The sequence below is a fragment of the Narcine bancroftii genome, chromosome 2 (genome assembly GCF_036971445.1).
Source record: "Narcine bancroftii isolate sNarBan1 chromosome 2, sNarBan1.hap1, whole genome shotgun sequence".
NCBI classification, from domain to species: Eukaryota; Metazoa; Chordata; class Chondrichthyes; order Torpediniformes; family Narcinidae; genus Narcine; species Narcine bancroftii.
Window position 1 is genome coordinate 109,395,391 of NC_091470.1, and position 16,917 is coordinate 109,412,307.

At 42.7% G+C, this 16,917-nt stretch overlaps 1 protein-coding gene across 1 annotated transcript in view; it reads left to right on the plus strand.

The window, feature by feature from the left end:
- The window catches only part of LOC138754140 (anthrax toxin receptor 1-like), a 190,676-nt gene that overhangs the window by 41,883 nt on the left and 131,876 nt on the right, over window positions 1–16,917 (plus strand). The window contains exon 8 of the mRNA XM_069917999.1: window positions 7,255–7,315. Within this exon, the coding sequence (XP_069774100.1) occupies window positions 7,255–7,315 (61 nt within the window). The remainder of the gene's footprint in view (window positions 1–7,254; window positions 7,316–16,917) is intronic.

A 16,917-nucleotide genomic window follows, 5' to 3' on the forward strand; every position in this document is an offset into this window, starting at 1 on the left:
TACTCCTGCTCCTATCTTCTATGTTTCTATGTTTGAAAATCCCTCCCGAATAGCGCTGATTTGAAGGCCAGGGCAATCAAAGGACTTGGGGAGAAGGCTGGGCAGTGGGGAAAATGGATCAGCTCATGACTGAATGTCGGGGCAGAGTATACTCCTATGTCTTCTTGTCTTATCTGCCAAATCTATGACTGCACAAGAAATGAGCCAGACAATGTAATTCAAATTGGGCATTAGTCCACAATGGAACACTGCCATTGTATAATTCTGTACATTGTTGTATGGCGACAGCGTTCCTTAGTCAATTGCTACAGTTACATAGAATGGTGGTGCATTTAATTCCTTCATCAGTGTTTCATTGCAGCCTTTCATTTTAAATGAGACCACACTTGCTGAAGGTTAAACAGTGGAAAGTATTTTGCGAATTGTACAACAGAAATCCACTTTCAAACTGTACTTTAGAGATCAGTAGAAAATCCAGACAGGCTGCATCCTTTAAGTCATTGCACAAATTGACGCCCAGAGTCAAAAGATAATATCTGCTCTCTCCACGGATTCCAACAGGTAGACTGTTTTCAATACTCGCTGCTTTTGATTGAGGATATTTTGTTAATGGTAGCAATCATCTCTTCAATCAAACATTAATGTAATTTCTGCTTTACACATATGACTATGTGGCTCAGTACGACAGATTTGCTGACGATACCATGGTAGATTGTTGTATAAAAAGAGACAGTGAGCCAGCTTACAGGATGGAGATTGAAAACTTGGCCGAATGGTGCACCAACAACAGCGTCACACTCAGGAAGAGGAAATCCAGAGGTTATGATCCAGTGATCATGGGGGGGAAATCAGATGGAGAGGGTGAGCAAATTTAAGTTCCTGGGGATCAATATCTCAAAGAACCTCTCCTGGACCCAACACACAAATGTCATTGTGAAGAAAGGACGTCAATGCCTCTACTTTCTTAGGAGTTTATGGAAGTTTGGTATGACATCCAAAGCTTTGGCAAACTTTTACAGATGTGTAGTGGAAAAGTCTGCAACACGCCCTGGAAGGAGCAGCAAGCCCTGCAAAGAGTAGTGGACATTGTCCAGAACTTCACAGGCAAAACCATCAAGAACATCTACAGGAACATTGCCATCAGAGAGTATAGCAGTAATCAGCAAGGACTACTGCTACTCTACCACCCAGGGCATGCTCTGTTCTTGCTGCTGCCATGAGGAATAGGTGCCACAGGATATGCCCCACCAGGTTCAGGAACAGCTGCTACCCCTCCACCATCAGACTCCTCAACGACAAACTCAATCGCAGATTCATTTAATTTGCACATTATTTACTATTGAGTATTTACTTTCTGTATTGCACAGTCAGTTTGTTCAGATTTTCTTTGTTTACATTTCTTTTGTGTATGTATCTTGAGAACAGTTTTTTGCACTACTGGTAAGTAGAAAGTAGTGGAAAGGAAAATGGAAGATCAGATTATTATTTAAATGGCAAGCAATTGCAGCAGGCTGCCGTACAGAAGGACTTGGGAGTGCCTGTGCATGAATTGCAAAAGGTTGGTTTGCAGGTGCAGCAGGCTGTCAAGAAGGCAAGTGGAATGTTGGCCTTCATTTCCAGAGGGTTTGTAATTAGGAGCAGAGAGGTTATGCTGGAAATGGTGGCGCCACATCTGGAGTTCTGTGCACAATTCTGGTCTCCTTACTTGAGGTAGGATGTACTGGCTTTGGAGGTGGTGCGGAAGAGGTTCACCAGGATGATTCCAGAGATGAGGGGATTAACCTGTGAAGGACTGTGTGCTTGCTGGAATTTACTTTCTATAAGGTATAAAATTATGAAAGGCATAGATAAAATAGAGGTAATTAAGGTGGTGGGGGAGACCAGAACTAGGAGATGTAGCATCAAGATTCCAGGGTGGTAGATTTAGAATGGAGATGAGGAGAACCTGGTTTTCCCAGCGGGTGGGGAATCTGTGGAATTCGCTGCCCATTGCAGTGGAGGCGAATTCAATAAATATATTTAAGACAAGATTGGATACATTTTTACATATTAGTTGAATTAAGGGATTTGGGGAAACGGCAAGTAAGTGGAGATGAGCCGCGCGTCAGATCAGCCATGATCTCATTGAACTTTTTTGTGGCTTGCATTTGGACTGTTACAGATATTAGTGATTTCCACATGATAAAAGATTGGATACCTGCATGAGGTCAAGGAAAAAAACCACTTGACTGATCCTAGAACCGAGAGATGAATGAAAATTCCTGAGAGATTTTGATGTAGTATGTTCAGATCAGGGTGTCTTTCCATGGCATGAAAGGAGTGATTGAATATCCAATCTTTGTTTTTAAACCATCCCTTTATCTTCTTCCATAGTCTTCAATCCTTCTTTCTGAGAAGAACATGTTGAGGAAATCAGCGAAGGGCTATCCTACTATGCTCTGTAACAACTCTGTGCTGACCGACTAATATTGGCTCCTGGCTAACCAGCATTTTGATAGTAAAATTCTTCTCCATGATTTCAAATCCCTCTGTGACTATTTCTTGTGTCTTCCAGTCCAAAAACGCATTGAGATTTCGAAGCTTCTCCAAGTGTGCCTTCTTTCTGACTTTTAATATCTGTCTATAGTTCCATCAAGAGTAAAACACTTGCAGACACCATGATTGAAGTAGAAGCAGGACGCTGGATGAGATCAGCAGAGCAAAGGGTGCACTTTGTAGAACAAAGATAGATACAGAAACAATGTTTCAAGTTTGTTCACACCTTCATCAAGGTGTGAACAAAATGTCAGCAGGTGCCGAACAAATGGAGGGGGGGAGGGATTGAGAAGGAACCCTGTCCCACAGGCAGGAGGTAATACACGGATAAGGGAGGGAAGAGCACAACAGCAAACCAGGGAAGGGGGGATAGCTCTGTGAAAGGAGAGGGAAGGGGGGAGAGCTGGAGAAAGGAAGACAGAGGGATGGGGAAGAGAGGGAGAACAGGAGAAGTCGATGTTAATGCCATCCGGTTGGAATGTGCCCAGATGTTGCTCCTCCAATTTACAGGTAACCTTGATTTGGCAGTGAATGAGGGCACGGACGGATGTGTCAGTCCAGGAGTGGGGCACAGAATTGAAATGGTTGGGCACTGGGCGACCCCGGTTGCTGATGGGGAAGAACGAAGGTGCACAGTAAATCGATCTACTGGTCCAGTCTGTCCGATGTTGGAGCACAGGATAGTCATTCAGTTACTGAAGTGTTAAGTTCAGAGAATCTCTGCAACCAGAGAAAAATTGAAACCCTTAAGGGAGCAGAATTGGAGGAATGCACTTTATCTCAGAAGGTAATGAAGCTGCAGGAGAGTTTGGGATGGGTGAGGCCATGGGAAGATTTGAAAATAGGGGTGGGATATTAAGGGATTAAATTAAGCTGCTGCAGTTGAGGGATAGGCAACAAAAGGTTGATTTTTCAGAGGAATAAATAATTGAAAAGTAAATACTTTGTCCATCTTGTCAAGTCAACCTGATGAAACTGTGTTCTCTGGTCCTCGGTCCAAAACATGCAGACACTCCACCAGACATAACACGCATACTGACTGGTAATAGATATGCAGGACAAATACTTATACAAATAAATAAGTATTGTTTTGTACATAAGAGAGTCTCGGATGGTCAGCGTTAGCAGTCCTTCGGTCGTTCAGCATCCTCTCTGCCTGTGGGAAGAAGACTATCTTGTGATAATCTAGTGAGCTTTGAATCTGTCGTGATATCTTTTGATAACAAGTGTAGTGTTTCTATGAACATTGCACATCAGCACATTCCATTGGAATTACGAGTGGAGGAGATGTTTTGCTCCTAATAATTCTTCTGAGATTTTTGGATTAGGTAGAATGTTAAGGCCGAGCTGCAGAAATGTGAACGTTGTTGGCACAAGCAGAAGCAAATCACTCTGGTGAATATCATAATCTGACACCCCAGCAGCTGATTAAATACAGCAAACTTGACATCTGCCTTCGCTTGGAACTCGTGCCCCTACCTTTCAATTTTTAATCAAGCAAATAGTTTACAATTACAAGAAAGAAAACAGAAAAAGATGAATATAAATGGCCAAAAATCTGGAAGTAATGGCGATTCTAGTATACACTGCAGTGATCACGAGATAAAAGAACAGAAGTAGGCCATTTGACCCATTGGGTCTGCTCCGCAAATCCACCCTGAGCTAAACTGTTCTCGCATCTAGTTCCAAATTCCTTTCTTTTCCCCATAATTCTTGATACCCTGACTAATTAGAAACATGTCAATTTCCCCTTTAAACTCCCCCAATAGTTATCCATTTCCATCTGACGCAAATTTTAATTTTGAGTTCTGGAGGTTAATTTGTAACGATGAGGAGTTCTAATCCCACAGCTCACCAGAGTTCTTGAAGAATTATTTTTTGTTGCCTCTTTTTTTTCTCTTTCTCAACTAATTCTTTTACATTTTATTTTGCTTTTGTGCCTAATTTGACATTGAAACCTCTTTTAACTCCCACTGCAATTTAAGTTGCACAGCTTATTAGCAGTTCTTTAGATCGATTGGTTCAGAAGTCGGGACCAGCTGCGATTTGCTTCTTGCAACAATTTAATGGCGCAAAGTTTGTGTAAATTAAACATACAAGGGTGAGACGAACAATTTGTTGAATTGTTCACTTGACATTTTGACCACCAAAGCAGCTCATTTACTGAGGAAAGGAACAAACATACTTTTAGATCCGTGTGCTAGTGTGTTGATTGATCCTCATCAGTCGAAGTTCTTTTTCAATATTTTTATTTAACATTGAAATTTCACATCCAAAAATACAGAGTACAAATGTTAAAATTAAAAAGGATACATTACACTTGAATCATATCAGTACATTTTAATCAAATTGATTATACTGTATTGATAATATTTTATTATTTAAAAAAAAGGAAAATCTAAACCCACTACCAAGAAGGAAGTCATTTGGCCAAAAAAAGGAAAGAATTCTTATCAGAGTTATAAATTAACCCATTAGTCAACATTTCTCATCAATAGTGTTGAATGATCGATCATTCCATGGTCAGTTAGGAGTAGGGTATTCACTAACACTAAAGTGCCAGCCAATTCCTGCTGTGATCATTAATGGTGAGTTTATTGTGATGTACATGGTACACAAGACTTGTCCCACCAGGTTCATGAACCGTTGCCACCACTCTACTGTCAGGTACGTAAACAAACACAATCGGAATTGTGCAGTTTGTTTGCACTTCCTTCCTGTTTACATTTTTCTCTTTTGTGCACGAATCTTTTCTTGTGTACAGTTTTCTTTTGCACTATCAGCAAGTAGAAATTCTGCCTGGCCCACAGGAAAAAGAATCTCAGGGTTGTATGCCTGTACTCTGACAATAAATATGAATTTTGAACCATGCCAATAATCACCAAAATGCTTGTATGATGCAGCGGAACAAGTACTTTGTTTTAAAAAAAAATTACAAGCTACCATAGTACACATGAAATTCTATGAAAAAGAGGATAAAGATAAATATTGACAGTCACCGTGGTGTAAGAAAACAATGCAGAGAGGCCATTTGAGGTGATGGGAATATATCAAAGGGAGATGATGTTCAGGAGCTGAAACGCCATTGGAAAGAAACTGTTCTTGAACCTAGAGATGCTGGTTTTCAGGCTTATCATTCTTTGTCCTGTAGCTTGCAGCGGGAAGAGGTTGTGACCAGGGTGACTGGCATCTTTTATGATGTTGGCTGCCTTCTTGAGGCAGCGCCTCGCATAGATGTCTGGAGTGGGATGGGAGGTCAGAGCCTGTGATGGACTTGAATGCCTTCTGCGCTCAAATTTCCAAACCAGTCTGTGATGCAACCACCCAGTATACTTTCCACACTATGCTGGGACAAGCTTGATAATTTAAGGACTCAGAATTCTGGGGAAAGTAGAGGTGATGTGTGGCTCCTTCATAGTAGCCTTGATGAGCTGTGTCCAGCCTCCCCTTGTAACACAAGCCCTCCAGTCCCAGGAACATCACTGTTCCTTTTCCAGCTTGCCGACATCCTTCCTATTCCTGGGTGGACAGAACAGCACACAGTGCCCCAAGGGTGGCAATGTCTTGTTCAGTAGTGACTTGGCATCCCAACTTCTATACCCTTTGCCCAAACTAGTGTCATCAAGTGAACCAAGCTCCTTCACCAGCCTGTCTTCCCGAGTCACCACTTGTGGTATTGCTGCTTATAGAGGTTTGTCTGCACGACACGGCTAGCACTACGCTGTTACAGTGACAGCGACCCAGATTTGAGGCTGATACTGCAAGGAGCCTGTAAGTTCTCCCTGTGCCTGCTTGGGTTTCCTCCAAGAGCTCCGGTTTCCTCCCACCCTTCCAAATAAACGGTGGCTGTAAATTAATTGGGAAATTTGGTCCGCATGGGCTAGTGGAAAGGAAGGGCCTGTTACCCTTCTGCATGTCTGAATTTAAATTGATTTTTTTAAACTTTATAGCAGAGATTATAACTCAAAGTACTCTCCTGCTTGTAAATCCATGAGGTAGCATGCTGTCCATTTGCTTGGGTGGGAAGGGAAGGTTGAGAATCTCTACTCTAGACCTATTTAGCCTGAGAAAAATTGTCATTCGCCCATTTCCTTTGGAGTTATGAAACCGTGAACATAACGAGTCAACGAGGGACGATTAAAACAGTGGTTTTCAAACTTTTTCTTCCCACCCACATCCCACCTTAAGCAATCCCTTACTAATCATAGAGCACTGATGGCATAGGGAATACTTAAAGTGGGACATGAGTGGAAAGAAAAAGGTTGAGATCCACTGCTCTAAGAGATTTGGTGCCAAGGAGAGTGAGTAGAATTAAAATGAATATGGGATATGATCTTGGTGAATGATGGGGCAGTTCCACAGGACTGACAGACTTCATTTTTTACTTTCACTGGAGGTGGGGGGGGGGCAGTCGTGTAATTCAGTCACAACTCGAATACTGAGCATTTCTATTGATTCTCATTGCCTACTTGACCTTGACATTCTTTTCAGGTATTCTTCTCCCCGTCATAAAAAGCAGATCAAGATGTTTTGAGTCTCTCTGTTCTAAACATATTAAATTGTTTATGGTTTTAAAAGAAAAAAAAGAGGATTTTTCTCATGTCTCCATCGATGTGCAGATGGTAATGATTAGGAGAGATTGCACCTCCTCAGTATAGCTGAGGAGATGAAAACACTGCAGGATTTGCTGATTGTTGCTTCTTTCTCCCCGATGACTAGATCCTGAAGAAGTCTTGCATTGAGATTCTGGCAGCTGAGCCATCAAGCATCTGTGCTGGAGGTAAGTGTGTCAGCCCAACATCAAAAACGCTCAATATTTTGCTTTCTCGGGGTCATTGAATCAACTCCAGTGAAAGCATGCAGCCTGGCAGTTTCCTCTTCTCGTACATTTTCATCCTGCAAGGAATTTTGTTGGTGTTGAGATACCGAATCCTCGGTTAATCCATTCCCACTTCCTGTGATCAGCCTTGAGTCAGTTGCAGGATTATTTTGACACATGAAAGGAAGACTTTCATGTGGGGGAGACATCTGTGAAACTCTTTCTGTAATACAGTAAACGTCCCTGGTATCTGGCACTTATGTGGATCGGGAGATACCGGATAATTGAATTTCCCGATTGCTTGAGGTTATGTGCTGTGTGGATTGACAAACTAATGGTGAGATGCGCTAATTTTAAACTTTCTTATTTTTTTTTACCTATTTATTATCCTCTCCTTTTTTTCTGCAAGTTGCTTGAATCTAGTCAAATTTATTGACGTGATCGTACAAGTACAACCTGATGAAACAGCATTCTCCAGTCCTTGATGCAAAGACATAGATATACATACACAGACAAACAATGAATGCATATGCAGGTCAAGTATTCATATGTATAAAAATAAATAAATATCATTTAGTAAATATGAGAGTCTCAGATGGTGACTGTGAGCAGTTCCTTTGGTCGTTCAGCGTTCTCACTGCCCGTGGGAAGAAGCTGTTCCTCAGCCTGGTGGTGCTGGTTCTGATCCTCCTGGATCTCTTTCCCGATAACAGGGGTTTTACGGAAGCTGTTCTTTTTGAGTTCAGTGGTGAATAACTGAACAAAACTTTCCCAACTATGTTTCAGTAGGGGTAGATTTGGACTTTAGAAATGTCTCACTGGAGAATAATCATGCTTGGCATGTTGTGAAAGGTGGGTGTGAGATGGACAATGGTCGCTGGAGGAGTGGGACTACCGAGGTTGTTCGGTACAGAGCAGAGAGGCAAAGAAAATCTGAAGGTGCTGGAAATATGAAATCAAATTAGAATGAGGGATAGCTCAGCAGGTGGGACTCACTGAGGAAGGAGAAGCAGTGAACATTTCAGGTGGGATACCTTCGAATGGGAAAAGGAGAGAATTGGTGTCATGGTAACAGAGCCCTTCCGACCCACGAGCCCCCACCACCCAACTACACCCATTGGCCCTACTCATCCCATGTGTCTTTGGAATGTGAGAGGAACCCAGAGAAAACCCCTGTGATCAAGAAGAGTATGTTCAGATGCCTCACAGACAACAGCGGATTGGAACCCAGGTTACAATAGAGTTACACTAACCATGACACCAATTTTCTCATTTTCCCATTCGAAGGTATCCCACCTGAAATGTTCACTGCTTCTCCTTCCTCAGTGAGCCCCACCTGCTGAGCTATCCCTCATTCTAATTTGATTTCATATTTCCAGCACCTTCAGATTTTCTTTGCCTCTGCTCTGTACCGAACAACCTCGGTAGTCCCACTCCTCCAGCGACCATTGACCACCTTACACCCACCTTTCACAACATGCCAAGCATGATTATTCTCCAGTGAGACATTTCTAAAGTCCAAATCTATCCTTACTGAAACATAGTTGGGGAAAGTTTTGTTCAGTTGTTCACCACTGAACTGAAAAAAAAACCAGCTTCCGTAAAACCCCTGTTATCAGGAAAGAGATCCAGGAGTATCAGATGGCTGAATGGTGCACCAACAACAACTTCGCGCACTCAGTGTCACCAAAACTAAGGAGCTGATTATTGACCAGGAAAGGAAAGCCCGAGGTCTACAATCCAGTGATCATTGGGGGAATCAGAGGTGGAGATGGTGAGCAAATTTAAGTTCTTGGGAGTCACCATCTTGGAGGATCTCTCCTGGACCCAACACACCAATGGCATCATGAAGAAAGCACGTCAGCATCTCTCCTTCCTCAGGAGTTTACGGAGGCTTGGTGTGATCAGAAACCCTGGCAAATTTCTTCAGAGGTGTGATGGAAAGTGTACTGACCGGCTGCATCACAATACGTAAAGCCCTCCAAAAGGTAGTGGACACAGCCCAGGACATTACAGGCAAAACCCTCCCCACTATTGAGTACAGAGGGCAGCAGCGATCATCAAAGACCCACACTACGCAGCACACACTCTGTTCTCACTGCTGCCATCAGGAAAGGGGTCTAAGTGCCACTAGACTTGCACCCACCAGGTTCAGGAACAGCTGCTCCCCCTCTACCATCAGACTCAACAACAAACTCAATCAGGGACTCTTTTAAGGGCACTTACTTGTGCACTTTTTTGATTTTTCTTTTTGTTCTCTCTGTATTGCACAGTCAGTTTGTTTACATTTCTTATCTGTTTACAGTCCTCTACCTGCTTACGCTGTGTATAGTTTATTTTTTGCACTAACAATTAGTGGTGATTCTGCTTCGCCTGCAGGAAAAAGGAATCTCAAGGTTGTATGTGATGTCAAGTATGTAGTCTGATAATAAATCTGAAATGTTTAGAAAGGCACACAGTGGATGCGTCCAGTAAGGCAGATTATACCAATAGAAAGGGGAAAAGCTGAGCCAATATCAAAAAATTAATTTGTCAATTCTGACACCAACTGTGAAAATAATTAACCCAAAGTTCCATCGTATGGAGTTGGGGCCAGAAAGCTGCAGCATTCCCAGGCTGAAGTTAATCTACAACTTGAGTTTGGGTTGGACCTTGCTGTAACAGTACAAACATATAGAGCATCGGAGCAAAAATGGGTTATTCAGCCTATCGAGTCGGTCCTGCCATTCAATCAGGAGCTGATCCATTTTCCCATTTTGGCCCCACTGCCCGATAAGGCAGTGGGCTCCAGTAGGATGGAGAATTCGGGCAAAAGGAGGCTTAGCATTTGTCCCTACAAACAGTGCAGATGTACTGGAAGAAGTTCACCTTGGATATATTTCCATTTGTCCCCTCTTTTTACATTTTTTAAAATTAAATTTTTAAAAAAATATTTAAATTTAGACGTTCAGCACAGTGACATGCCATTTTGGCCAATGCACCTGTGCCACCCAATTGATGTCCAATCCCCGGTGCATTTTGAATTGGTGCACCCTGGGGATTGGGGGGGATGGTGGAGGAAGCATGCAGACGCGGGGAGAATGTGCAAACTCCTTATGGGCAGTGCGGGATTCGAACCCCGGTCCCAATCACTGGTGCTGTAATTGCGCTGCACTAACTGCCGCGCCGACCGTGCCACCCACAGCCTCTCTGCAACTTAAAGCTGACCTTGTCTTCTCTCTTTCCCTGCTCTTGTGAAGATCTTTGATCTGAGATGTTAACCCTGCTTCCGTTTTCACTTGCATCATTTGACCTTTTAAGCTATTTCAAGTGTTTGCTGCCTTTAACAAAGAATCCTGATGGAAAAGGGAGTAAATGAAGATGGAAAAATGAGTAAAATTATAACTGAGGGCTCAGATTTATTGGCACTCAACTAGGGGAGTGATTACACAACACAGATTTAATATCTAGAACACACTGCCTGAAAGACCAGTGGAAGTATACTTCAAAAGGGAATCGCTTGCGAAACGTCTTGAGGTGTATGGTGCATGAAAGTCTGCAGACACTGTGATTGTTTTAGAAATATTACGAAATGCTGCAGGAACTCAGCTGTTCCTATCAGCACCCACAAAAAGCAAAGAAGTATTACTGACCTTTCGGGCCTGAGGTCTTCTTCAAGGAATGAGCCAGAATCAGGAAATCTCAGAAGTCAGACAGAGCCGGCTGGGCTGGGTAAGAATCCAGGCCAACATAAGGTGTTAATTGGATATGATAAGGATCGAGGTAAGAATGTATCATGTTTTGTGTGAAAGGAGACAGGGAAAAAAAAGAGAGAGCTGAAAGAAGGCAATGGGGGGGATAAAATGGGGTTAACGAAAGCCAGAGAAGTCGGTATTAATGCCATCTGGTTGGAGAGTGCTCAGTTGGAAGGTGAGGTGTTCTGCCAATTTGCAGTTGTCCGGCAGTGCATGGGACCATGGAAAGACATGTCAGCGAGGGAATGGGATGGAGAATTGAAGTGGGTGACCTGCTACTACGGCAGGATTGATCATAGAAAGTGCAGGACCAGACTCGGTGCATGGGTTCTCCCCTACGATATCTCTGTAGATGATGTTGGTAATGCACATAGATGGAAAATAAAAGGAGCAGGCCTTAAATGCGTAGCCATCCACATCATGATTAACAGGCCCTATTAATAAAGAGCATCATGGAGGAGAGCACATTAAGCCTTTTGTCACAGCATGTCAGATGTTCCCTTAATTGCCATGAACCTACAGTGACATATTTTAACATTGAGCTAGGAAATGTAAGAAGTTATTCAGCCTATTTAGTGAGTGCCAGATTTTTTGAAGACCAATCCATTTTGTTCCACGTCAACACTGCTTCCCCACAACCCTGCAATTAGTTTCTGCTTTAAGTGTTTCTGAGTTCGCTGTGGGAGAGCTATATAAAATGATCCATCAGCCGGTGAACACTTTCCTAAAAACAGTCGTCGAAACATCTCGTTAGGTGTTCCCCATTAAAAGGTTACTTGAAAATAAACCCCCACCAATTTCTGGAAATGCAAGTACATGACCTGTCATATGTAAAATGAAATGAATCTTCCTGTAAATTTTCACTCCGACATAAACTTGGTGATGAACCTAGTCAGAGTTTGGGCTGAATTCATTTTGTGGTATTGTGTAAAATGGAACAGTTCCAACTGTACTTGTGGGATTAGCTGTAAAATGTGCTTATGGCCATAGATTTTTGTCATTATAACATAATTTTTTTTCTCCTTAAAACTTTGGCACCTGATGCAACATTGGAAATTCCAATGAACTGACTGCCTCACTAACTTCTTCCTTGTTAGTGTTCTAAGAATTTTGATGAAACCTTTGGAAATGCAGAAAAATCCTGGTATCTGTCACCTACGGGGAGTGGTAGATGCCAGATAAATGAGTTTTCTGGTTGCTTGAGACTCACTCTTACAATGCCTAACTAATACACCTGCATTAAGAATAACAGTTTAAAAGACAAAAATACTATACTGTATTTACACTGAACAAACTTCTGTGAATATATAAACCTTAAAACATTTTACTTTATTTTCAGTCACATTGTTTGAAAACATTTAACCGTCGCTGCATCTGCAGGTTCCTCCCCCTCCCCGGATCTGTCCCAACAGATGAACAATAACATGAAGTTATAACTTCCCCAAATTTACAGATAAAGCCTTGCTAATATAATAATAAACTAATAAAGATAAAGACTTGCTAATATACTTAATAATAAACAATAGAGATAAAGACTCTTGCTAAGCAGGGGTAAGGGGACATTGGTGGGGGTTTATTTTCAAGTAAGAGAGTCTTCCCAATGGTGAGAGGCATCAACTCCAGCTCTTCATCCCTGTAGACGCCATGTTATTCAAACAGCTGCTAGGAGAAAGCTCGACCAAGGCCCTCTGCTGGCTGAATATTTGTTTCCATCTGCACCAAAGGTTTATGTGTTACTTTATTGATTTTTACAATTTTAAACTTTTATTTCAATTTTTATTTAGTTTTATTTCTGTTTTCCTTGATTTTCTTTTGCCAGTTGCTTGAATACTGGATAACAGGGGTTTTTCTGTATTTATTTCTTCTTATCCTAACCTCCCGTTTCCCAACTCACATGGTATCTTTCACTCATTGCCTTTTTGCTGATGTGTTCAGAAAATTTGGCTCAGAGATCGACATCCTTTGATAACGCGCTTGCAAAGGAATCGAGGACATATTCATTCATTTTTTGGTTCTCTTTGCTCATGCTTTCCCCACCCAATTCAAATTGGCTGGCTGAATACATTTGTGGATTCAGTTGACTAATTATGAAGTTTACAGTGACATGCTAGTTGTGGAACTCCCTGCCACAGAAGGTTGTTGAGGCCAGTTTGTTGGCTGTGTTCAGACGAGGATTGGATTGGCTCCCAGTGGCTAAAGAGATCAAGGAGTATGGAGACAAGGCAGGAAAAGGGCACTGAAATCATGCGATTAGCCATGATTGTATTGAATGATAGTGTGGGGTCGAAGGGATGGATAGTTCACTACTGCATCTTTAAATTTATTGTTTTTAAATTTAGATATACAGCACGGTAACAGAGCCTTTCAGCCCATGGCCTATGCCCCCAAAATGCACCAATTAAACCATAACCCCCCTCCAACCCTGGTAAGTTTTGAAGGGTAGGCAGAAACCGGAGCACCTGGAGGAAACCCACGCAGATAAAAACTCCTTACCAACAGCGTCAGGACCCGTGTCACTGGTGCTGTAATAGCTCCACGCTAACCTCTACCTGATTTGTGAAATAGGAACTATGTGGACTTGTTGAATCGCACAGTTGAGTAATGGGCCCATTTGCATCCTGCTGAATGTGATGCCTGTCCAGGTTAATCATATATTCTTGCATAATGCCCGTATCCCTCTAGCACAGTGGGTTTTCAAACTATTTCTTTCCACTTAAATAATCCCTATTCCATTGGTGCTCTGTGATGTATAAGGGATTACTAATTAGTAAGGGATTGTTTGAACTGTCCCTAATTGGCTTGTTATGCGCACGGTTTCATAACTCCAAAGGAAATGGGCCAATGGCAATTTTTCTCCAGCAAAATATTTCAGTCACAATTGGGGCTAGAGCAGCGATTCTCAACCTTCCCTTCCCACCCACATCCCACCTTCAGCAATCCCTCCCTAATCACAGAGCACCAATGGCATAGGGATTGTTTAAGGTGGAAATAAATAGTTTGAAAACCACTACTCTTAACACTTTCCTACCAGAATGCGAGTCCAAATGTCTTTTAAACATTGTGATGGTATCTTTTCGCATCATGTCCTCTATCACTTAATTCCATATAGCCAGCACCCTCTGTGTGGGAAAGCACCCCCTCAAGCGCCTTTAAATTTAACTATTAAACCTTAAACCTATTTAGATCTAGGCTCCCCTGCTGTGGGATAAAGACGATCTATCCTGCCTATGCCATTAATAAATCTTTATGAGATCAAGCTCAGCCTCCCATGTTCTGATGAGAATAAATTCAGCCTGTCCAATCCCTTCCCTCTATGGCTGCCATGATTTTCCTGTAATGTGACAGTGAGATCTGCAAGCAGTGCTCTGAATGCAGTATAACCAATATTTTGTGTAGCTTCCACGCGACATCTGAGCCCTTGCACTCAATGCCTCAGCCTATGAAGGTAAGCATGCCAAATGCCTTCCTTCTCTACCCTTGCCACATGTGCTGTCACTTCCATTGATCCATTGACTTGCACCCCAAGGCCCTTCAGAATATCAATGCTCCTAAGGTCCTGGTGTTCCACCAGAGTTTGGAGTGAAAAACTGGCAGACACTGTGATTAGAGTAAAAGCAAACAGTAAATGCTGGCAGAACTCAATTGGACTTGCAGCATCCATTGGAGGTCAAGATATATTAGTGATGTTTCAGGCCCAAACCTACATTTGGCTCATACCTTGATGAAGGACTCAAGCCGGAAAAGTTGGGGTTACATATGTTTATCTTTGCTATATAAAGTCCACTGTTTCAGTTTCTCCAACATTGTGTTTTTACTTCGACCACTGCGTCCGCAAACTTTTTTACACTTTGATGAAGGCGTCAGGCCCGAAATGTTGATAATATAGCTTTACCTCTTCTAAGCGGTGCAAGTCTGGCTGAGTTCCACCAGCATTTACTGTGCGTTTCTTCCAGCGTTTGCCTCCCCCACCCCTCCAAAGTGCATCCCCTTACACTTGTCTGGATTAAAATCTAACTACTATGGGACTCCCGCCCACTTCTCAGCTGAACTCTTTTGCTTCCATCAGTTGACCTCGAAATAAATGTGTTGCCAGTTTTTTTTTTCTGGCAACAGGAATTTGGAGAGCACTCTGTCGAGAGGCCAGCAGTTAATCTCCCAAATCACTGAGAGATACACAAAGAGAGAAACAACAGAGACATAGACTTTTCAGTCCTCTGCATCTACACTGGCAATCAACCATCTACTGACACTAATGCCAAGTTAACTGTAGCATAGCAATTGTGCATTGTCTGCAATTTATGAACTGCTGTTCCATGGACTTTATTAGAACCAAATTATCTTATATTACCATAGGCAAGAAAGCCGTAAGATAGAGAGTGTAAACAGAAGATTGACTAGGATGTTACCCGGGCTTCAGGAACTGAGTTACAGGTTAAAGCGCTTAGGATTTTATTTCCTGGAGTATAAAAGAATGATGGGAGATTTCATGTGGGTATTTAAAATTATGAGGGCTTTAGTTAGAGTAAATGTAGTTAGGCTTTTTTCCACTGAGGCTAGGTGAGATACAAACTAGAGGACATAAGGGTGAGGGGGGAAATTAGGGGGAACATCTTCACACAGAGAGTGGTGGGACTGTGGAACAAGTTGTCAGCTGAAGTCCATTTAGGAAGAATTTGGACAGGTACATGGATGGGAGAGGTATACAGTACTATGGACTGTGTGCAGATCAGTGGGACCAGGCAGAAAAGTAGTTTGGTGCAGACTAGAAGGGCTGAAGGGCCTGTTTCTGTGCTTTAATGTTCTACAGTTGAGAGAAGGGGGATGTATTTCTAGGTAGTGTCTCAATGGCTGCACGGAATGAAGGAAGAGAGGGAAAGATGTGGACCATGATCATAGTCAACAGGGTAAATAATTTGCTGCTTTGGTTACGTTGGTCTCAATGCTGAGAGGTTTAATCAGAGAGTTTGTCGGTCAAGATGACTACAGAATTATTTGGGTGGGGGGGGGAAGGAGGAACGGGAGACCATTCAATGCTTTTGAAGCCAGAAAGATAAACAGTGGAGTAAATCACAGAATTCTGCAGACACTGCAATTGAAATAAAAACAATGCTGGAGAAACTCAGCAGGAAGTGCACTTTATCTGTCTTCTCTTTGGCTTGGCTCGTGAAAGAAGATTTATGGAGGGGTAATGTCCACGTCAGCTGCAGGTTCGTTTGTGGCTGACAAGACCGATGCGGGACAGGCAGACATGGTTGCAGCGGTTGCAAGGGAAAATTGGTTGGTTGGGGTTGAGTGTTGGGTTTTTCCTCCTTTGTCTTTTGTCAGTGAGGTGAGCTCTGCGGTCTTCTTCAAAGGAGGTTTCTGCCCGCCGAACTGTGAGGCGCCAAGATGCAGGGTTTGAGGCGATATCAGCCCACTGGCGGTGGTCAATGGGGCAGGCACCAAGAGATTTCTTTAGGCAGTCCTTGTACCTCTTCTTTGGTGCACCTCTGTCTCGGTGGCCAGTGGAGAGCTCGCCATATGACACGATCTTGGGAAGGCGATGGTCCTCCATTCTGGAGACGTGACCTACCCAGCGCAGTTTGATCTTCAGCAGCGTGGATTCAATGCTGTCGGCCTCTGCCATCTCGAGTACTTCGATGTTGGAGATGAAGTCGCTCCAATGAATGTTGAGGATGGAGCGGAGACAACGCTGGTGGAAGCGTTCTAGGAGCCATAGGTGATGCCGGTAGAGGACCCATGATTCGGAGCCAAACAGGAGTGTGGGTATGACAATGGCTCTGTATACGCTAATCTTTGTGAGGTTTTTCAGTTGGTTGTTTTTCCAGA